Source organism: Podarcis tiliguerta (assembly GCF_965153285.1).
Source record: "Podarcis tiliguerta genome assembly, chromosome: 10".
Lineage (NCBI taxonomy): Eukaryota > Metazoa > Chordata > Lepidosauria > Squamata > Lacertidae > Podarcis > Podarcis tiliguerta.
Window position 1 is genome coordinate 72,293,922 of NC_139543.1, and position 22,437 is coordinate 72,316,358.

A 22,437-nucleotide genomic window follows, 5' to 3' on the forward strand; every position below is an offset into this window, starting at 1 on the left:
TGGGAAGTGACGAAAACAGGATGTTTGTGTCACTGTGTTCCGTGAAGTGGGAGTATTGTCCTTTTCTCTTTTTCTCTTTGCTGTCTGATGCTAGAGAGAGAGGGAGCCATGTTGCAGTGCTCCGTGTGCGTTTATATATAAATAAAGTAGATTAGCCAAAATGCTGAGTTGCTGCGGTCTGTTACGCAAACTGCGAACACTCTGCGGATCCCTAAGTGTGCCGGTGTCTCTTGGCATCGGTCACTTTGATGTTCGGGCAGAAGAAAGCTTTTGAAGCTCCTGAATGAAAGACCAGGAGGGAGGGAACATGCCAGTCGGGCAGGTGTCTCTGCCAGGGTCCTACTCGAGTGTGGGCTGAACTCCTAACAGTTTGGTCTTCATGGGGCAGGTGGAAAGACTAGTCTTACCCTCTTCGTGTAAAAACTTGATATCACCCACAGGGGCGGAGCTATCTGCTCCTGCACCCAGGGCAGTGTGGGGGTGGGGCAACTGGCTCGTGGGGGCGGGGCTAGCCACCCGCATGATGAGCGTGGGGTGGCACAGCTAGCCGCCCGTGTGGCAAGTGTCCCTAGCTGCCTCCTGTCCATAAAGCCAGGCAAGCATGGGGTGGGGTTGGGAGTGGCGTGGTGATGTCACCCACCCTCACGACTGACACCCAGTGTGCACCGCACCCCCCCCACCCGTCTTCCTCTGCCAGTAGTCACCCAGAGGCAATCCCGCGCAACGCACCGAATCTTAGAACTTTGGCCATCACGCTGCCATCAAACAGCTCTGGGAGGCTAAATGGAAAGAAAAATGGTGTTCACCAAAATCAGCTCCAGAACTGGTTGGTGGAGTTACTCCCCACGGCCCCACCAGTCCAAATTCCACCCCTGTAATCAGTCCAAATCCTCCACCATTGCTGTATTATTATTTTCTTGCCCCGGAATGCAAGTGGTACCAAAGTTGGACGCCATTTTGAACTCCTGCCAGCCATGGTCCTGGAATGGTGCTCCATGAGATCTTTTTGATGAGGGTCCTAACAGGGCAGGTCCGTCCCCCCTCTCCCCACCAGATGGGTGAATTGCGGCCTTCGTCTTTTCTCTGGAAACTTCCATTTGACATCACTCCCAAGAAGGACTTTGCAGAGGGAAACATGCTGGTCCTCTGAAAGGCTTCCTGGGCTGGGGGCTGAAGTTTCTCCTTCTCCCCCAAAGTCCCCATCGCCATCCTTCAACCAAAATGCACATTTACCCCGTGTGTGCATCTCCCCATTCCTGAATAAATGCCCTGAGTACATTAAATACATAAATTCCACGAATAAATTCTCCACCCATCTTTCCCTTCTCCACCCTGTTCCCTTTTCCTTGTCTGCTCTGTTTTTCTGACAAGCAAGCACCACCTTCATTGGGATTTTTGTCAGCTGCTCTGGGAGTCTTTCTTACTCAAACACCCTAAATCAATAAAGGGTTCATCTACCTGTCCCTCTCATTTCTCAGTTTCCAGGGTCCCTCTTCCCTCATCCCCAAAGGACACACATAAGAGACAGATTGCGTCGTCACTCTCCGCATCCACAAAAAGAAATAGGAATTAATTTTTGCCCACTGCAAAGTGATCCTTTTATCTGCACCTGTGAGAGATGAATTCAAGGAGGTGGCATCACCACAAGTTTTCTCTTAAGGTACTCATGGGGGGGGGGTTATAAACACACACCCCACCCCACACAGTGTATATAGGAGCCAATTCCTAGGGGCTGAGACAGCCCATCAGAGAGATGCTCCAGCCCTCCAGTGGAATTCCAAGGCACTGCATCACCAGACTCTGATCTGTCTCTGCTGCCCATCAAATGGGGCTTGTCCACACCTCAGCTTAAGGTGGATCAGCCACTTTTGATTGATGGGGTCCGTGTGGAGAGGGTAACAACGTTCAGATTTTTGGGCATTGAATTACAAGAGGATCTGTCCTGGAGTGTCAACACAAGGGGGCTTGTGAAGAAGGCGCAGCAGAGACTGTACTTTTTGAGAATACTAAGGGAAAACCATCTTCCGCAGAAACTGCTGCTTGCCTTCTATCACTGTGCCATTGAGAGCGTGCTCACTTATGGCTTATGTGTGTGGCACGGAAGCTGTACTACCCAGGACAGGATGGGGTTGCGCAGGGTTGTGAAGGCAGCAGAGAGCATTGTTGGCTGCCCACTCTCCACCTTAGAGCAGATTTATGCCACAAGGTGCCATAGGAAGGCACTGGACATAGTAAAAGATCCATCGCATCCTGGTCACTGTCTCTTCGAGCTCTTGCCGTCAGGACGGAGATACAGGACGATGAAGACAAGAACGAGCCGTCTTAAGAACAGCTTCTTCTCCAGAGCGATCTCGGCCCTGAATGGGAAGCCCGGACTTTGAAAGTCATCTAATCTCCCTTGCTGTATTATACTGTATTGTTTAATTAGTGTTTTTATGGAGCAGTCAAGTAATTTCGTTGTCCCCAAAGGGGGCAATGACAATAAAGATATATTATTATTAATTATTATTATTATTATTATTATTATTATTATCATGAGCCCGTTGCACCCGCTTCCATTCCTCCTCGGCCACGCAGCCTTCTTTTGCAACTGCTGCTGCCGCATATGTTCTCCTCCACAGATCTGGAGAGTCCCTGCATGGTGAAAATTTGAATAGGAGAGCTTGAGTCCCCAAGGGTGAAAAGGAACAAGTAGGGAGACTTTGGCCACCTCATGAGAAGAGAAGACTCCCTGGAGAAGACCCTGATGCTGGGAAAGATGGAGGGCACAAGGAGAAGGGGACGACAGAGGACGAGATGGTTGGACAGTGTTCTTGAAGCTACCAGCATGAGTCTGACCAAACTGCGGGAGGCAGTGGAAGACAGGAGTGCCTGGTGTGCTCTGGTCCAGGGGGTCACGAAGAGGCGGACATGACTAAACGACTAAACAACAAGAACAACAGGGAGACACCATGGACTAACTTAGGTGCATTAATTTCACCGGGTCTTTTTTGGGTTGAATTCAACCCTAACCCTTGACTCCAACACTGCAGGCACCCCTGGCCAAGTCTCCCAGGGCGATGCATGAACGTAGTGGGCATGCCCCAAAGTTGGTGTGCCCACCTCGTGTTCTCTCTCACATAGTGTACACACACAAATATGTGCATGCATGCACACACAGATCCATCAAGCAGTCTTAGATGGCCCCTGGATTATATAGTCTGCTAATAAATACAAGCATTTGGGATTGTAAACTCTCCTTTAGGAATAGTTTTTTTCCAGGCTATGTTAGCTTACAGTCTCTCAGCTAATGCTGAAATGCTCAGAAGCACCATAGAGGTCCGCAATAATGTGGCAAAGAATCTTGAGGTGCCAGCATACCTTATCAGATGCCTTCTACAATGCAAGTGTGGGTTCCTCCAACTGTAGAGGCAGAAGCAAAGACATCATGGCTGGTAGACCTCCAGGTATAGATAGGGTGGTGTATAAATTGAATGAACGAATGAATGAATGATGATAAATAAATAAATAAATAAATAAATAATAAATAATAAATAAATAAATAAATAAATAAATAAATAAATAAATAAATAAATAGCTAGCTAGCACTCGCTTCCATGAATTTGTCAGATTTTCCTTTAAAGCCATCTGGGTTTGTGGCCTTCTGTCAGGAGTCCAGTCCCTGGCTTGATCACACAGTAAGCGAAGTTAATTAAAAGGGATGATTTATTGTCAAAAGAACAGATAGCTCCAGACAGCTCTAACACAGCCTCAGTCACGATGACAAGGCATTTTCATGGGTTATGAGAAAGGTCAATACAGAGTTTTATTGCCTGATTCTGACACAGTGTTTCTTACTAGGAATGTAGAATGCACTCCATGACAGGAGAGTTTTTCCACACTTTCCCCATAAATGCCAACACACATATAGATTATGACATTGAGAGTGACACTGAAAGCACCACTGAGAGTTCTAGTACAGATGACACAGTTATTGAGAGAGGTACACAAGCAAAGTCCAGGCCATCGTCTGAGGCTGAACTGGAATTGCCAGAGCCACTGTTTACTGTTGGTCATGGTTCTCCCAAAAGTCCCAAGGAAGAACCAGCCAGCAAAGAGGATCTGCACCTGATACGTAGATCTGAGAGAGTCGCAAAGGGATTGCCACCCAAGAGGTACTCTCAGGACTTTGCTAACACAGCTGTTGCATGCATAGCTGTGGCTAGCAGCTCAAACCAGACACTGAGGTCTTGAGTGAGGTACAAGGTTTGTCCACAGGAGAGACAAAGCCACACCTGAAGGTTGCAAGAGTCAACACTGTTTCCTCAGACCAAGATAGAGCAAGAGCTCTGGTCCCATGGAAGACAGGTAACCAGAGGTTTGTACTGGTCAGTCCAGTTGCAGGTAGTTCCAAGAATGGAACTGGTACAATTCTGGATCCATTCCAGTCCGGCTTCCGCGCTGGTCATGGGACCGAGATGGCTCTGGTCGCCCTAACAGATGATCTCCGCAGGCAGCTGGATCGAGGCGGGTCGGGGCTGCTGATTCTTCTAGACCTGTCAGCAGCCTTCGACATGGTCGATCACGAACTCCTGGACCACCGCCTTGCCGACGTGGGGATCCAGGGCACAGTCCTTCAATGGCTGTGCTCGTTTCTCTCTGGTCGGGGACAGAGGGTGGCGCTTGGGGGGGAATTGTCATCCCGCCACTCCTTGGTATGTGGAGTGCCTCAGGGTGTGATACTCTCCCCGATGCTTTTTAACATCTTTATGCGCCCCCTCGCCCAGCTTGTCCGGAGTTTTGGGCTGGGCTGCCATCAGTATGCTGATGACACCCAACTCTATCTGTTGATGGATGGCCATCCTGACTCGGCCGCAGACACACTGATCAGATGCTTGGAAGCTGTGGCTGGATGGTTACGTGGGAGCCGGTTGAAGTTAAATCCTTCAAAGACAGAGGTCCTCTGGCTGGGACGGGATGATATGGGATTGAGGGGGCAACTCCCATCTCTTACAGGGGTGCAATTAGTGCCAGCATCGTCCGTTAAGAGTTTGGATATAATCTTCCATACCTCCCTCTCCATGGAGGCGCAGATTGCAGCTATAACAAAGGCAGCATTTTTTCATCTCCACCAAGCTAAGCAGTTGGCTCCTTACCTCTCTCGCCCTGACCTAGCCACTGTGATCCACGCGACGGTCACCTCCAGACTGGATTATTGTAACTCGCTCTACGTGGGGCTGCCCTTGAGACTGACCCAGAAACTCCAGCGGGTGCAGAGTGCCGCAGCGAGACTCCTTACGGGGTCTTCACTGCGAGATCACATTCATCCGGTGCTATACCAGCTGCACTGGCTCCCGGTGGAGTACAGGATCAGGTTTAAGGTGCTGGTTTTAACCTTCAAAGCCCTATACGGCCTAGGACCCTCGTACCTATGGGACCGCCTCTCCTGGTATGCCCCACAGAGGAACTTACGGTCTTCAAATAAAAACATCTTGAAGGTCCCAGGCCACAGAGAGGTTAGGCTGGCCTCAACTAGAGCCAGGGCTTTTTCGGCTGCGGTGCCAACCTGGTGGAACGCTCTGTCACAGGAGACAAGAGCCCTGCAGGACTTGACATCTTTCCGCAGGGCCTGCAAGACAGAGCTGTTCCACCAGGCCTTTGGTCAGGGTGCAGCCTGACTCCCTCCTTTGGCAATCTTTACAAAACTTTAGTTTATGGTTGCCATCAATTTTGAATTTGATTTTAATTAATTTTTTATAATGTTTTTATAATGTTGCACTATTTTAGTGTTGTTAGCCGCCCTGAGCCCCGCTTCGGCTGGGGAGGGCGGGATATAAATAAAATTTATTATTATTATTATTATTATTATTATTATTATTATTATTACAACAGGGATATACTATGTGTATGACAAATGTTTCTGTCTCTTGATGCTGCAGTACTTTCACAGTGAGGGTTACCTAAAAATGGGGGAGTGATGTTAGGATTTTTATCCACCCATGCTGCTCCATTACGTAGCACTATGTTGTTTATATCATGTGAGTGTCTGAGAGCGTGAGACAGGAAGTTTAATACTGATGGAACTTTAGTTTCACTTCTGTGTGTGATGTTTTTCTGTACTGCTGCCGAGAGAGCACAGACCTGCTGATGGATTCTTTGTATATAGACCGTAAAATAAATTTAGTTTAGAGCTGCTGAATGACTCTTTCTTCTGCTATGAGATGCCAGAAGACGAGCGTGCTCCTCTGAAATATACTCAGAGTCGAGAGTGGATTTCATGCTCTTTATTCAGCTCATAGTGGTGAGGAGGAATGAAAGTCCACTCAAAGTATCTGCTTTATATACATTATTTACACAATGGGCTGCACGTGATTGGCTAATTCCGGAATTCTCCTGTAGGCCAATCAGGTTGTGGATTCACTTCCATCTGGAGCTGGATTGGGTGGCTCCTGCAGACCAATCATACTGCTGCATTGTCCTAGGACCAATCAGACTGCTGCATTCTGAATCCTATTGTTCTGGGACCAATCAGACTGCTGCATTTTGGATCCTATTCAACTCAGTACATAAAATCCTCTCAGGAGGGAGGGGTTGCTTATCACTGGTCTCTCTGGACTGAGGGAGATTTACAGCCAGAGAGTGACCATCGGAGAGACGCCCCGGTGTCTTGAGAATGTGGTGGCCTTCCCGGGTGTTTTTTCCAACGCTGAAGACCCCTTCCGTTTACAGAAGATATTGAACTTTCTCACTTTGTGCCTCTTGCTTTGTTTCCGGTCTAACAGCCTCCCCTTAGCCTAGTCTTAGAAGGGATTGGCTCAGCTCCGACCTCTTCCCATTCTGACAAACTGCTTCCTTCTCTGTTTGTGCCAGTTTGCACTTCTTGAGAGCATTGGCCTGCTCTCAGCCATTCCCTTATCAAATGGCACTCCAAGGGGTGGGGGATCTGGCACTAGCCGATGCTCATCCTGCCTGGCAGTTAACCCTCTCTGTTCCTGGCTGCTTTCTTCAGCTGGTTGCAAACCTTCACTGGGATCTGGCTGCAAACCTTCCCTGGGGGTTGGCTCATTCATGACACCTTCACTGCCTCCTGTGGGAGGGAGTTCCATAGTTTAACTATGCGCTGGGTGAAGGAGTTCCATTTTATCTGTGCTGAGTACTCCAAAATTTAGCTTCATTGGATGCCCATGACTTCTGGTGTTAGGAGAGAGGGAGAAAAACTTTCTCCTCGCTTCACTCTCTCCTTGCCACTGGACAATGGCCTTGCAAATTCAAAGCGGTAATGGGCACCAGGAAATGTGCTGCACCCAGAATCCTTTGCCACTCATGGAGGCTCCAAGGCAGAGGGATTGATTGAGAAACCCTTTTTCTGACTGGAAGACATTTGAACTCCAGAGGCCTCAATCATGAAAGTTGTTTCAGGTGATCTTGTTGCTTGTCTTCAAAGTTGTTTGGCTTGAGACCATGCCAAACCCATGAAGGCAAATGCAGTGCCGGATTTTGTACAAGCTAAACAAGCTATAGCTTAGGGTCCTATTCTCTTGGGGGGCCGCAAAAAAAATTAAAGGAAAAAAACCTGGATGTACATTTCCAAAATATAAGATTTTGTTGTTGTTTAGTTGTTTCCTTAAGAATGGATCGGTTTGATCTTCTTGCAGTCCATGGGTCTCTCAAGAGTCTCCTCCAGCCCCAGAATTCAAAAGCATCAATTCTTTGGCGATCAGCCTTCTTTATGGTCCAGCTCTCACTTCCATACATCACGACTGGGAAAACCATAGCTTTAACCAAACGGACCTTTGTTGGCAAGGTGATGTCTCTGCTTTTTAAGATGCTGTCTTGGTTTGTCATTGCTTTTCTCCCAAGGAGCAGGCGTCTTTTAATTTCGTGGCTGCTCTCACCATCTGCAGTGATGATGGAGCCCAAGAAAGTAAAATCTCTCACTGCCTCCATTTCTTCCCCTTCTATTTGCCAGGACGTGATGGGCCCAGTGGCCATGAGCTTTGTTTTTTTGATGTTGAGCTTCAGACCATATTTTGCGCTCTCCTCTTTCACCCTCATTAAAAGGTTCTTTAATTCCTCCTTACTTTCTGCTGTCAAGGTTGTGTCATCTGCATATCTGAGGTTGTTGATATTTCTTCCGGCAATCTTAATTCCGGTTTGGGTTTAAACAAATAAAATAAAACCTACATACAGAAACAGTGTTTTGTGTTGTGTGGGCTCCTATTTTTTATGTGCAAATAGCTTTAGATACCTATTAGGTCCATCAATGACCATATAGCTTATATTCAACACATAAAACAGCAACCATTTGTTGTTGACAAAGGACAGCTGGACATATCAAGGGCCCCATGACCTTCAGGAGCTTAGGGCCTCATCAAACCTAAATCCGGCCCTGGGCATATGGGAACCTTGGGCCCGGACTCTTGGGCACCATCCATTCCAGGGAGGAAAGAGAAAACCCAGAACGTCATTCTACCATGTGTGATGTCATATTGGCTGCAAGCTGATTGGCCAGACCCCAAAAGGACAGTTTGTGATGTCGCGAGCAATGGGAAGAGCTGGTGGAACCCGTCACGCGCTGCGCCATGTAGGATGTTGTGGCTGCTTCTCCCCATTTTGGCTCTTTCCGCATTGTGGTCCACGCAAGCGCAGGATGAGACCTGCACGTAAGTGACACCAGAATCAGGGAGACAGGGAGGAGGACTCGTCTGTCCATCACAGTTAGCCCCAGTGATGTTCTGGGGCCTCCATGGCAGTGCGCTAGTGAACAAATAACGCCCTTTCCGAGCACACAACAGAGAGTCAGTGTGGTGTAGATGTTAGAGGGCTGCACTATGATCTGGGGGATCGGGGTTCATATACCCCAGGGGTCAGCAAACCTTTTCAGCAGGGGGCGGGTCCACTGTCCCTCAGACCTTGTGGGGGGCCGGACTATATTTTTGGAGGGAAAGAAAGAACGAATTCCTAAGCCCCACAAATAACTCAGAGATGCATTTTCAATAAAAGCACACATTCTACTCATGTAAAAACACGCTGATTCCCGGACCATCTGTGGGCCGGATTGAGAAGGCGATTGGGCTGGATCCGGCCCCTGGGGCTCAGTTTGCCTACCCATGATATACCCCCTACTTGGCCATCGAGCTCATTGGGTCATCTTGCGCCACACACTGTCTCTCAGCTTAACCTGCCTCACAGGGCTGTTGTGAGGAGGAAAGGGTGAGGGGAAGAGCTATATATACACTAACTTGAGCCCCTTGGAGAACAGGTGGCAAATAAATGCAAAAACCCTTTTAATCTGTCCTGGTGACCTGACTATTCTCCTGCTGGTGGTTTATGCTTCCCATTTGAGCTGGCTGCTCTCTTGATCTGCTCTTGTTTTTAAAACTATTTCTGTGTTTTGACACTGCATGCATTTGGCTTCATTATTGGATTATTATTATTTTTTAGAAAAACAATGTTGTTAGTTACTGCTGTGGGTACCCGAGGGGCAGAGAGACAGGGTGGAAATTTGCATAAGCATAAATTAGAATGTAGTTATCCTCAGAATATGCAGTTATTTTAATTGCATTTTTATGCATGAGCATTCAAAATGCATTTACAGTTTTGATATCCCGAAGATGCTTTCTATTTATAACCTCAGTGAGAAAGCTTTAAATAATTCAGAATCGCATTTCTGTTCCATATAATTAGTAAAAGGACACCAGAGTCTCTCAGATTGCTCTTGATGGTACCATTTTGCCTACGCGGAATGGCAAGATACCATCTTTTTGCTGCAAGACTCGGGGCAGATTAAAGAAAGGACTTCTTCACGCAGTGCATAGTTAAACTATGGAACTCCCTGCCACAGGAGAGGCAGCAATGGCTTTAAAAGAGGATTAGACAATTTGTGGAGGGGAAGAAGGCTATTGATGGCTACTAGCCAGGATGGCAATGTTTCTGAGTCTTCTTCTTCTTCTTCTTCTTCTTCTTCTTCTTCTTCTTCTTTGGCAATCCCTCATGGCCAAGTAAGATTGTCTTCCATAAACACAGTTTTAACAATGAGTCCATAAGTGACGCGGGTGGCGCTGTGGACTAAACTTCTTCAGGTCTAACAGGGTCCCTGTCGTGTGGGGGCCTGCAGTTCTGATGTAGCCAGTGTGGTGTAGTGGTTAAGAGCGGTAGTCTCGTAATCTGGGGAACCGGGTTCGCGTCTCAGCTCCTCCACATGCAGCTGCTGGGTGACCTTGGGCCAGTCACACTTCTCTGAAGTCTCTCAGCCTCACTCACCTCACAGAGTGTTTGTTGTGGGGGAGGAAGGGAAAGGAGAATGTTAGCCGCTTTGAGACTCCTTCGGGTAGCGATAAAGCGGGATATCAAATCCAAACTCTTCTTCTTCTCTTCTTCATCCACTGGAATGGAGCTCATGAGCCACGATGCCTGCACAGCCTCACCTGCCTCTTCCCACCTGCACCTACAAACCGTGCCTTCCTTGTCTGTCTCCCTGACCTGCTCTCTTCTTCGCAGGAGGGTGTGCGGAAGCCGCCCGCTGGCTATGAGCCACGGCAACTCGCTGAGGATCGTGGGCGGCTCCAACGTTTTGCCGGGGACATGGCCGTGGGTCGTCAGCTTCCAGTTCCCGACGAGCCAGGGGCCCAAGCACTTCTGCGCAGGCTCCCTCATCAACGCCCAGTGGGTCCTTTCCTCCGCTCACTGCTTCATGATCCAAAAGTAAGCAAAGCCAGGTAGACAAACCGCCCCATTTCGACTGGTGTAGTGGTTAAGAGCGGTAGTCTTGTAATCTGGGGAACTGGGTTCGATTCCCCGCTCCTCCACATGCAGCTGCTGGGTGACCTTGGGCCAGTCACACTTCTCTGAAGTCTCTCAGCCCCACTCACCTCACAGAGTGTTTGTTGTGGGGGAGGAAGGGAAAGGAGAATGTTAGCCGCTTTGAGACTCCTGAAGGGGAGTGAAAGGCGGGATATCAAATCCAAACTCTTCTTCTTCTTCTTCTTTACTCAGCTTCTCCCCGTGCCCACATCAGTCGGAATGAAAATTCGCAAGCGCTTTCTGTATGAAGGTTCATCTAATGTTCCTATCTATGGGGATATACCGTATTTCTCGCTCCATAAGACTCACTTTTTTCTCCTAAAATGTAAGGGGAAATGTCTGTGTGTCTTATGGAGCGAATGTGTGGTCCCTGAAGCCGAATTGCCCGGGGGCCAAAAAGCAGATCGTGCTTTTTTTTTTTTTTTTAGAAAGAGGGAAGGGGGTGTCAAAATGAAGCTGCTGAGCAGCTGATTGGCAAGTGATCAGGAGGGTGATAAAGGACGCTAGCGATAAAGGAGGCTGCCTGGGAGATGGGAGGTAAAAGCCCATGGATCCTCAGGATTTTTGCACTGGGTCACCCCAAATTCACCATCAGATCACATAGCATGTCCATGGCTACTGCCTACACCAAAAAAAACCCACGCATCCACTGTTTTGTGGGGCCGCAATGGCGCAAAAACATGGTTACAATGCATGGATCCACCTGGATCCTCAGGATTTTTGCATTGGGTCACCCCAAACTCACTGTCAAATCACATACCATGTCTGTGGCCACAGTATGAACCACAAAAATCATACATCCACTGTTTCATTCAGAATATTTTTTTGGTGTGTTTTCCTCCTCTAAAAACTAGGTGCGTCTTATGGAGTGAAATACGGTACATATCTTGGCAAGGAATTTCCCCATACACATTATTTTCACAAAGACAAATGTTTGTTTGAGTGTGCCTTTCACTAATACAGGGTGAGTCTTTTAAGAGAGGCCCCGTGGAACATGTATCCACGGGGGCCTCTTTTAAAGGACTCACCCTGTATTTGCTCTTGGGGGGTTTACACTTTTTTTGTTTGTGCATCTCCTACCAGCCCAAGCCAGCATTGCAGTTTGTTGGGGAAGACAAGGCATCCTGTTGGCTAGATCAACGAGCATCTGTTATTCCTTTCCTGTACCAGACCCCAAGTGGTCCCTTTTGGCCCTCCCCCCACTTTCGCTTCATGTTCCTTGGACTCTTACTCAATCATGCTTGGTGCTGCTGACCCCAGGGCCACTTTCTGAACACACCATTCTTTCCACTGTGCTACACACACACACACGCACACAACCACACACCAGAGAGTTCCCCAAAACATTCAGCCCCTTGGGTGAGTCCTGGAATGCTCTTCAAAGTTCTGTCCTGAGCCTGGTGTTGCGTGGTGAGTCCCCCCCCCCCCCGGGGGAAATAATGACACATGACACAATTATTAAGGTTAATGGGCTTTAAAAGGCCACAACTTTATTGGTTACAGGTGAAGGGTGGTATTGGCTTAGGCGTTGGTCCTAACAGACTATATCCAACTCCAGCCCTTCTGCTTGAAGTCCACGAAGGGTTAACCACCAGTAGGGGGAGTCCTGCTGATGCACATCAACTAGGAACTCCCCCTGGGGTCACCGTTAGGGGGCGTGCCTTAAGCCCTCACCTCCCCAGGCTTCGAACAGGGCCACACCCCTGGAATCCTTTATCGGACTATCCTTCAGTATGTGGGGCAGGTGATGGTGCTTCCTCCCCTCTTCCAACTACAGAGCAATACCAATGCCTAACCGCCAATACCCAGAAAGTTGTGACAATTTGCTACGAGGTAGGCGAAAACCAAGTGGCTGGTGCCAATTTGCCAAGTGGGAAAATTCCTACCAGGCCCCTCAACGGCGACCAACCAAGGTCCATAGCAAGCTCAAACAACGAAAACATTATAGGGCGGGAGGGTGGGAAATGCAGGAACAGCTGGCAGTTGGCAAAGAGGTAGCTCCCTTGCCATGACTTGCCTTAAATAGGGCAGGCCACGCCCCCTGAGCCAGCTGATTGGCTGGCCAGGTGATGACACGGCCAGGAATCCCCCCAATTGCACAGTGACTGGTTCCAGCCACCGCGCACATGTTGGGGCCATGACGCCCGCAACCCCACCTCCTCCGTAGGGCGAAAGTGCCTTTGCCTAGCCCCAATCATTCATAAATGACTTGGATGAAGGAATTGAAGGGATGCTAATCAGATTTGCACATGACACCAAACTGGGAGGGGCAGCTAATACCACAGAAGATAGAATCAGGATTCAGGATAACTTTAACAAAATGAATTTCAACTGTGCCTTGGCAGATCCACAAATATAGAATGAGGAAACACTGGGCTTGCCAACAGTCTAGGTGGAAAGGTTCTAGGTGTCTTAGTAGACCACAATAGTGTGATGCAGCTGTATCCACAGAAGTCTAGTCTCCAGATCAAAGTAACAGTCCCACTCTGTTCTGCCTTGGTCAGACCCCACCTGGAATCCTGTGTCCAGTTCTGTGCACCACAATTTAAGAGGGATGTTGACAAGCTGGCAGGTGTGCAGAGGAGGGTGACCAAGATGATCCTGGGTCTGGAAACCAAGCCTGATGAGGAACGGTTGAAGGATCTGGGTATTTTTAGCCTGGAAAAGAGGAGACTGAGAGGTGATAGGATAGTCGTATTCCAATATCTGAAGGGCTGCCACATGAAAAACGGAGCAAGCTTGTTTTCTGCTGCTCTGGAGGACTTGAGTCAATGTTTTCAAATTGGAAGAAAGGAGAGTCCGCCTAAACGTCAGGAAAAAACTTCCTGATGGTAAGAGCTGTTTGACAACGGAAGAGACTTTCTCAGAAAGTGATGGGCTCTCCTCAGTCAGGGATACTTTAGCTGTGACTCCTCCATTGCAGAGGGCTGTCCTAGATGACCCCCGACGTCCCTTCCAATTCTAGAATTCTGTGATTCTCTGAAATCTCATTCTAAGTCTTCCCCCCCCCCCAGGTTTGTAAAAGTTGAGTATTTGAAGGTGCACATTGGCGTCACGCAGCGTTCCAACCCGGGCCCCGATGCCCAGGTCCGCTCCATCAAGAGAGTCGTGGACCATGAACACTTCCGCCACGAGGGGTATATCAACGACATCACCCTGATTGAGCTGGACAAGCCGGTGGTCTGCAACGACTACATCCAGCCCGCTTGTTTGCCGGACGAGAACCTGGAGGTGGATTCCCTGACCCATTGCTACACCTGTGGTTGGGGCATCACACAGATAAAGTGTGAGGACCACCCCCCTCCCCTCCCCACAGAGAGACGTGGTTTGCAGGGGCCTCTTGTGGTCCGTTCTCCATCACCCTGACAGCCTCAGGTCTTGAGGTAGGGCTGGGAGCCAGCCAGCCTCTTGCGATCAGGATGCTTCCCCGCTGAGAGTTTCAGAAGCAAAGGCGAGGAAAGGATGAGGAATGGAACTGTTGCTTTGGAGACTCTTAAGGACCTTAAGCTGAGCACAGGAATTGGGGGAGGGGGGGTGGCATAACAGAGGGCAGCACTTTTGCAGAAATTGGAGGGACAGGTCCAGGTGTGGGGGAACCTGCAGTCCCCCAAATGTTGCTGGACAACAATCCCGATCAGCCTTGGACATTGTTTGGGGCTGGTGGGGCCCAAAAACATCTGGAGGTCCATGCACCTCCCACCCTTGTACTAATCACTTAGTCAATGGATTGTTCCTGTAACAACAACAACAACAACAACAACAACAACAACAACAACAACAATAAAATATTTATACCCCGCTTATCTAGCTGGGTTTCCCCAGCCACTCTGGGTGGCTTCCAATAAAAGGTTAATACATTAAAACATCAGTCATTAAAAACTTCCCTAAATAGGGCTGCCTTCAGATGTCTTCTAAACGTCAGGTAGTTGTTAATTTCTTTGACATCTGATTGGAGGGCGTTCCACAGGGCAGGTGCCACTACTGAGAAGGCCCTCTGCCTGGTTCCCTGTAGCTTTGCTTCTCGCAGGGAGGGAACCGCCAGAAGGCCCTCGGAGCTGGACCTCAGTGTCCAGGCTGAGTGATCGGGGTGGAAAGGCCCAGGCCATTTAGAGCTTTCAAGGTTAGCACCAACACTTTGAATTATGCCCGGAGCCAATGTAGGTCTTTCAAGACCGGTGTTATATGGTCTCGGCGGCCGCTCCCAGTCCCCAGTCTAGCTGCCACATTCTGGATTAGTTGTAGTTTCCAGGTCATCTTCAAAGGTAGCCCCATGTAGAGCATATTGCAGGAGTCCAAGTGGGAGATAACTAGAGCATGCACCACTCTGGCGAGATAGTCTGCGGGCAGGGAGGGTCTCATCCTGCATACCATATGGAGCTGCCCTGGACAAATGCACAAAGCTGCCTTGTCTGTTGGCCCAACCAGCCCAGCATCCTCTCTCCTGATATGCAGCAGCTGTGCAGCATCTCTTCCACAGCTGCCTCCCATCACCTGCCACAGCCTTCTCCCCAAAAAGCTAAGAGTTCTGTCATGGCATCTTTGAAGGGAAGGACCAGAACTCAACTGTTGAGTGAATTCCTTCCCATGCAGAAGAGATCAGATGCCTGGATTTCTGGTCAAATGCTCAAGCAACTAAACTATAAGCTTTTCCCAACCTGATTTTGGATAGCAGCCCCCTTTCTCCCTGGCTCGAGATATTGTGGTCCTGAGCCGTTTAAGGCTTTATAGGTGAAAACCAGCACTTTGAGTTGGGCCCAGAAGCTAATTGGCAGCCAGTGCAGTTGGGTCAGCGCTTATGTTGATATCACGAAGTACCTCTTGGGTAGGTGGAGCAGAGTGACTTTCTCTCATTGAGGAGAGAAACCCTCAGCCCACACCTCCTTACACCCAAGATTTTGGGACTGAGGCTTTCACCAGGTCAGGCTTTGCCCAGAAGACATCTTGCATTAGAAATTAAGGTCCAGCAGGCAGGTACCAGCTTGGCCTTCTCCCTGCTTTCTGCCCACAGGGCGTGCCCCGTACGCTGACATCATGCAAGAGGCCAGGGTGACCATAATGCCCTCCGACATCTGCAACAGCAGCAAGTGGTATGACGGACAGATCATACAGGAGAACATCTGCGTCATATCTGAGGAAGCAAAGGTGGACCGATGTAAGGTAGGTGCGAGGTGAAGCCCAGCGTCCTCATTCCCCATCATGGTGGTCCTGGTCTTCCGAGCTCCAACCTGGTCTTCTAAACTGAGGTGTCCTGTTACAAGCCAAGACCTGCTGGGGAGTCTAGTGGAGGCCAGCGGGAGTGTGAGGAAGAAGCTTGCTGTGGAGCAGAGAGTATTTAGACTACACACTGAGCAAGCAGGATCAGGAGCTAATGGAGGTCTCAAGTTTGGTGCTCTTGATGGTGCAGACATCTAAGGAGGAACTTGCAAGCTCAGAGCAGGCCCCCTGTTGCAGAAGCTAAGCCCAGGCATGTGGGAAACTGGGAGGAGCCACTCAACAGGGGGAGAAGCCTAAGGTGTGCCCTCCCCCACGCTCCCATTAAAGGTCCTTTGCTCAAGTAAAATGTGCAGGGGTCTGTTGGTGCCTGGGTAACAGATTCGTTCAGAGTAGGGAGTTTGTTTTGGGCTCCAATATGGATATAGCAGTTCTCTTCTGGCAAACCAGAGCAGTGCACGGAAACACCATTTACCTTCCTGCCGGAGCGGTACCTATTTATCTACTTGCACTGATGTGCAACCTGCTAGGGACCGAGCAACGGGACCTCACCCTGTCGCGGGGATTCAAACTGCCGACCTTCTGATCGGCAAGTCCTAGGCTCTGTGGTTTAACCCACAGCGCCACCCGCGTCCCAGAGATCGGTGTAAATGAAAACACGAGTCATGGTTTTGCTATATATGATTTTTCTTTATGAGTTGTCTGTTGTATATTATGTGAATAATAATAATAAAAGAACCTGGAACCTGCAACCAGGTGACCCCAGCAAGCAAGGCTTTGGTGGGGGTATCAAGAGGGGTGGGAATGCACACACAGTGTGGCACTTCCCCTCTTTCCCTCTGGTGGCAAAATGAGATGGGCTGCCTCTGCCCTCGCTTCTCACGCCGCTTCCCTCTTCCCGCTGCAGGGCGACGGGGGCAGCCCCCTCATGTGCAGGCCAGCGAGATCCGAGCGCTTCTGGGTCGTGGGTCTCAACAGCTGGGGCAGAGGCTGCACGGTCGGGAAGGTCCCGGGCGTCTTCACCGCCACCCAGCACTTCTACTACTGGATCCAGAGAATACTGAAGAACCCTCCTGCCTCTGCTCTCGTCCCGCCATTCAAGCCAACACCGCCCCCGACCAAGCCCCCCTCCACTGCCTCCACCCTGTTTTCACCCCCAGCCTGGGCAACGGCACCCAATTTAAAGAGACCCACTCATATGTTGGTGAACGGCAAGTATTACGGGTACGGGGGCAAGGCCCGGCCAACTTACTCGTTTGAACGCCCCGGTTATGTTGCAACCACGACCTCCCGGCCTCGTAGCACGTGGGGCTGGTACACGGGCCCCAAGAGGACTTTCCCCCCCTATAAGTTCACTTTCCCCCCCTATAAGCCGACAACTCCCTGGTATCTCACCAGCACAAAGTTCCTGGGCTGGAATGTGCGGCCTAGCATTATTTACAGGCTGCCCAAGCGGAAGCCGGCCACCACGGTGAAACCAACGACCCAGTGGCAGTACCAACCCTGGACCACCAAGGCGCGACCACAGACCCAGTGGCAGTACACGCGCCGGACCAGGCCCAGTAACTGGGGCAAATAGGCCTTCAACCACACACACAGACCAGAGGTCTTGGCCACAGGTTCAAAGCACAGCTGTGGGCCTGACCCTGATCCCATCCGTTGCCATGCTGCTGTCACTCACAGAGATTGCAGCTGGGCTTCGGCACAAATCGGTCCTCAGTTCGCCCTTTTGCAACCGTCTTGGGAAGCAAAAGATGGCAGGAGGTTTCTGGATGATGGCGACTCTGTCTGAGCTCATGAAGACCGGCTGTCAGAGCCAGCCTGAGAATGAATTCCCGAGGAACCAGACAAGATCCTCAAAGTATCTGGAAGCTCCTCAGCTCACGGCACATTCTTGTTGAGAAGATCCTCCTCCTTCTGTGGGTGGGTCCAGCCCCTTCTCGCCTGTGGGAACTTCTTGTACAAGCACATTAGAAATAAAAGTGGTGCCAGCCTTCTACTGAGCTCGTCCTGGTCATTCCTCTCTGGGCAGTGCATAGTGGGAAGGCAGGGGTAGGTAGAAAAGGGACTTATGCCATGTCAGGTCTTCTTCCGTCCATCAAACCCAGGGGTGAGGGACCCTTTGCAGCTCAAGGGCCACACTTCCCTCTGAGCCCCTCCCCAGGGGCCATATGCCAGCAGTGGGCGGGGCTAAGGCAAAAGTGGGCAGGGCAGCAAAATAAGTCCTGCCCTCTGCTGTTCCAGAGGGTCAGACTCAAACCAATGGATTCAAATGACAAGAAAGGAGATGACGACTAAACACTGGGAAGAGTTTTCTGGCGGCAAGAGCTGTTTGGCAGTGGAGTGGACTCCCTTAGAAGGTGGTGGGCTATACCGGGGTGAAGGCATCTTCTTCTGTTTGTCCCCGTGTCAGTTTCAGCTTATTAGTTAATTTTTCTAGTAGGGCTGTTTCCCATACTATTTGGTACCATTGGTCCATACTTACTCCTGACAGGTCTCTCCAGTGTCTGGCTATGATGCTTCTGGCTGCTGAGAGTAGGTGGGTTATGAGTTCTTTGTGGTGTAAATGGGCATTGTTGTCTTGGAAAACGTTTAGTAGGGCCATTACACTTACTTCTGTAAAACAAGAAAACCCTTAATAAAAAATAAAAAAAAGAAGGTGGTGGGTTCTAACCCTTCATTGGCACTTTCTAGGCATTGTTTACCCCCTATGATTTTAGCCGTCACTATTTCATCTGTAAGCTGCCTTGAGATCCTGTCTTGGAAAAAGGAGGGACATAAATAAATATAATCATAATATCTACTCACTTTTAATGGGCCATTGGAAGGTCACTTTGGATGGAGGAACACACAGACGGTCTCTTTACCCTCACACAACTCCATTTTTAACAATAACAATAATAGTTTTATTATTTATACCTCACCCATCTGGCTGGGTTGCCCCAGCCAATCCGTTTTTTTGATGGGATAAATTTCGACTCTTCGTTCCATCTCCTTATTGTTTACAAATATACAGTATATTTATATCCACTCATTTACTGCTCCTTGTTTCTGCTCTGCTAGTCGTTTTTTTGGTACCATCATCATCGGTTATTGATTGATTGCATTTACCATAGTTTCCTGTGTATAAGATTAGGTCTTTTTCTTTAGAAATTATGTTAAAAAATGGAGGTCGTATTGTACATGGATAGTGCACAGGGTGGACTTTGATTGGTTCCTGCCACGGCTGTCAGCGGCTATTGGGCTTGTTATTGGTTGCTGCACCAAGGGCTAGTGTTGATCGGCTGATGCTGTGGCAATTGGGTGGGCGATTGGCAGCTTCTGCCGGCGAGGGGCACCCCCCTAAAAAAAGCTCAACAACTCTGAGCCATCTCTCCCCATTTTCTTAAATTTGAGTCCCCCAAAATAGGGGACGTCTTATACACGGGGGCAACTTATACACGGAAAAGTATGGCATTTCCTGCCCTTCCTCAGCAAGGAGCACAGGGCAGCATGCCACTTTGTGCCAGGCTCTGGGTTATTTTACCTGATTCAGAGTAAGCAGGAGATGGCACTGTGGAGTGGCAGAGCCCAGCTCACTCCTGGTTGCCTGAGTTGCTGCTAAATACCGGGACAGAGGAGGGGTGCACAGAGGGAGCAAGTTCAGCCTGGTGCAAACACGCTGGCAGAGCTGTCCCTTGGCCCCTGCCCCCTGCATTGCACCATGCTGGCCTTGCCCCCAGCTCACCCCTTCCCCGCTCCATTTCGACATGCTGCAGCAATGCAGGCGACCAAAGGTCAAGTCATCGCTGCCACTCCATCCCACCATTCATGACAACCGGCTCCTGTCTTAACACTTTCCCGCTTGCATGGCGAGTTCCAGACCCCCCCCCCGGTGGAAATAATGACACATGACAAAATTATTAAGGTTAATAGGCTAAATACAGCCACAATTTTATTGGTTACAGGTGATGAGCAGTATTGGCTTAGGCATTGGTCCTAATTGACTATATCTGACTCCAGCCCTTCTGCTTGAAGTCAACGAAGGGTTAACCACCAGTCGGGGGAGCCCTGCTGATGCACATCAACTAGGAACTCCCCCGGGTCACAGCTAGGGGGCGTGCCTTAGGCCCTCACCTCCTTAGGCTTCGGACAGGGTCACCCCCCCCCCGAATCCTTTACCAGACTACCCTTCAGTATGTGGGGCAGGTGATGGCCCTTCCTCCCCTCTTCCATCTACAGAACAATACCAATGCCTAACTGCCAATACCCAGAAAGTTGTGACGATTTGCTACGAAGTAGGCGAAAACCAAGTGGCTGGTACCAATTTGCCAAGTGGAAAAATTCCTACCAGGCCCCTCAACGGCGACCAACCAAGGTCCATAGCAAGGTCAAGGAATGGAAATCTAATAGGGCGGGAGGGTGGGGAAAAACAGGAACAGCTGGTGGGCGGCAAAGAGGGAGATCTCTGGCCGCGTCCTGCCTTAAATAGGGCAGGCCATGAACCCCAAGCCAGCCAATTAGCTGGCCAGCGGATGATGCGGCCGGGAATCCCCCAATAGTGTGGGGCTGGCTCCGCCCACCGCGCACTTGGAGGGGCCGTGAAGCCCGCTACCCCACCTCCTCCTTAGGCTGAAGTGGTTTTGCTGTTCTCTTTTCCCTGGAATTCCTCCTTCTGACCCAACTCAGGATGGGGGCAGAAATTTAATACAGTTTGCGATGAAAGGTGAACCTTGCCTATTTGCATTTTTTCCTCCGAAACAAAACACACACAGAAACCGAGCTGCACTTCGAAATTTGCACTTCTCTGAATTTTGCAGTGCAGGTTTCCAGTGAATGTATGCACATGAAAAATGCACCTCCTGGAGCCAAGCATACACAGAAATGTGTGCCTTGGTGGAAATAACATGCAAATGTTGAATTACATGCTTTGCAAAGATGTGTATATTAGGCAAAATTTCACACAAACTTCACAGTCATGAATTTTCACAAGGACTTTAAAAAATAAAAGAATCTCAAACTGATGTGCAAAATGTGAAGAATGGATTCTGGGGAAATGAGGAAGAAGGAGAAACGAAAATGGATAGATCTGCCTGCACCTTCTCCCAACATGCCTCTCACACCTTGTCCCAATCAGATGGGCGGGGTATAAATCATCATCATCATCATCACCATCAATCATCATCATCATCAATAATAATAATAATAATAATAACAATCACCATCATCATCGGCTTCCTTGGCCTCAGGACACCCCTTCCCTTTCCTTTATTTCTAAGACTAATGGTTGTTGGAATTTGGCGCAGTAGACCTGCAACTTACGTGTGATTTACTTAAGCGATTTCAACTTTGCACAGGCAGGAGACAGACAAATAAATAAATGGGGAGCTGGTGGGTGGGGGGAAGACAGTCAGAAGGGGCTGTCTGGGATCTCATGAGATCTTGCAAAGGCCCAACAAGATCTGGTGCAGCCTTCCCAGAGCCCCGGAAGGCAAGGATAGTTAAACGGGATGTGTACATGTGTGGGTCCAGGGGTCTTCTTGCTTTTGCACAATTTTACGAACCCCTGGAATAATAACCCCACATGTAGGATGTGGGCCTGCTGTAAATATATCGCAGCGTTGCGCAGAACGAAGAAGCCCAAGAAGGTTGAAAGGACAAAGGAAACTGGAGGTTTATTTGTCGTGGTGAACAAAGGCATTCCGAGCACAGGTTTCTCACACGGCCAAGATGGAGGCACTAGCGCACACTGACTAACTCATGCTGACCTGCAGAAGGAAGAGGGAGAGAGGACACAAAGTCAGAAAGGAGATCGCCTGCTTTGCCAACAAACAGCTGCTGAAAGAGGAGGAACCGGCGAGGGAAGAACAGGTTGCCTTTCTGTCTATCCTCCCACCCATCAGTCCAGGTAACTTATTGCAACCAGGTAACTTATTGGTCCCAACAAAAGCCACTTCCCATTGGTGCTGCCTGAGGCTGATGGGAGTTGTAGTCCAAAACATCTGGATCAGAGAAGGCTGCTCTATATTCTATACCCTAGCCTGGCTCACTGTGCAGGAATCAGAATCTGGTGGAGAATGGATTATGCCACTTTGAATCACAGCTGTGGGGGAGAACCCTTATTTTAAAATGATCTTCCACATGAAAAATTCAGTGCAAAACAGGCAGGGAATGAGCTGAACTAGAAGACCACTCTTCTGATGTGAATTTATTATTATTATTTACATGCAGAGGATTATTTATACATGGGTGAACATGTGATACCGGCACTCTCTACCTCCAAAGTTCTGAAAAGGAAGAGTCCCCCCCCCCTCCTATCTCGGAATTCTAACCACTTCATTCTGCTGGGTGTGTCAAACCGGTGCCTTTGGTTCTCCTGCGTGCCAGGCAATGTGTCTGACCTTATCTCTTAGGGTACCCTAGCAAGGGAAAATGCAATTGGTTACGGGGATTCTCGTACAGACT

General features: G+C 49.3%; 1 protein-coding gene across 2 annotated transcripts; it reads left to right on the forward strand.

Annotated features, from left to right (window-relative positions):
- The first annotated feature begins 8,516 nt into the window (after window positions 1-8,516).
- Window positions 8,517-17,992, forward strand: LOC310658798 (acrosin-like). 2 transcript variants are annotated; one of them, XM_083401139.1, is made up of 5 exons: window positions 8,517-8,642; window positions 10,480-10,697; window positions 13,797-14,068; window positions 15,791-15,939; window positions 16,901-17,992. In XM_083401139.1, exons 2-5 carry the CDS (start codon window positions 10,564-10,566, stop codon window positions 17,570-17,572), a joined length of 1,227 nt encoding a protein of 408 aa, XP_083257265.1. In that variant the 5' UTR covers window positions 8,517-8,642; window positions 10,480-10,563; the 3' UTR covers window positions 17,573-17,992. The 2 variants fall into 2 exon arrangements, with proteins under 2 accessions (XP_083257265.1, XP_083257264.1); XM_083401138.1 differs by having other exon boundaries at window positions 8,523-8,642; window positions 10,480-10,683.
- The last annotated feature ends 4,445 nt before the right edge of the window (window positions 17,993-22,437 follow it).

Excerpts from the sequence above, each read along its gene's own strand:
- LOC310658798 (XM_083401138.1), top strand. The coding sequence starts at position 8,569 with ATGTTGTGGCTGCTTCTCCCCATTTTGGCTCTTTCCGCATTGTGGTCC. Across the intron at positions 10,684-13,796 it reads CACTGCTTCATGATCCAAAA|GTTTGTAAAAGTTGAGTATT; the intron begins GTAAGCAAAGCC and ends CCCCCCCCCCAG. Across the intron at positions 15,940-16,900 it reads CAAAGGTGGACCGATGTAAG|GGCGACGGGGGCAGCCCCCT; the intron begins GTAGGTGCGAGG and ends TTCCCGCTGCAG.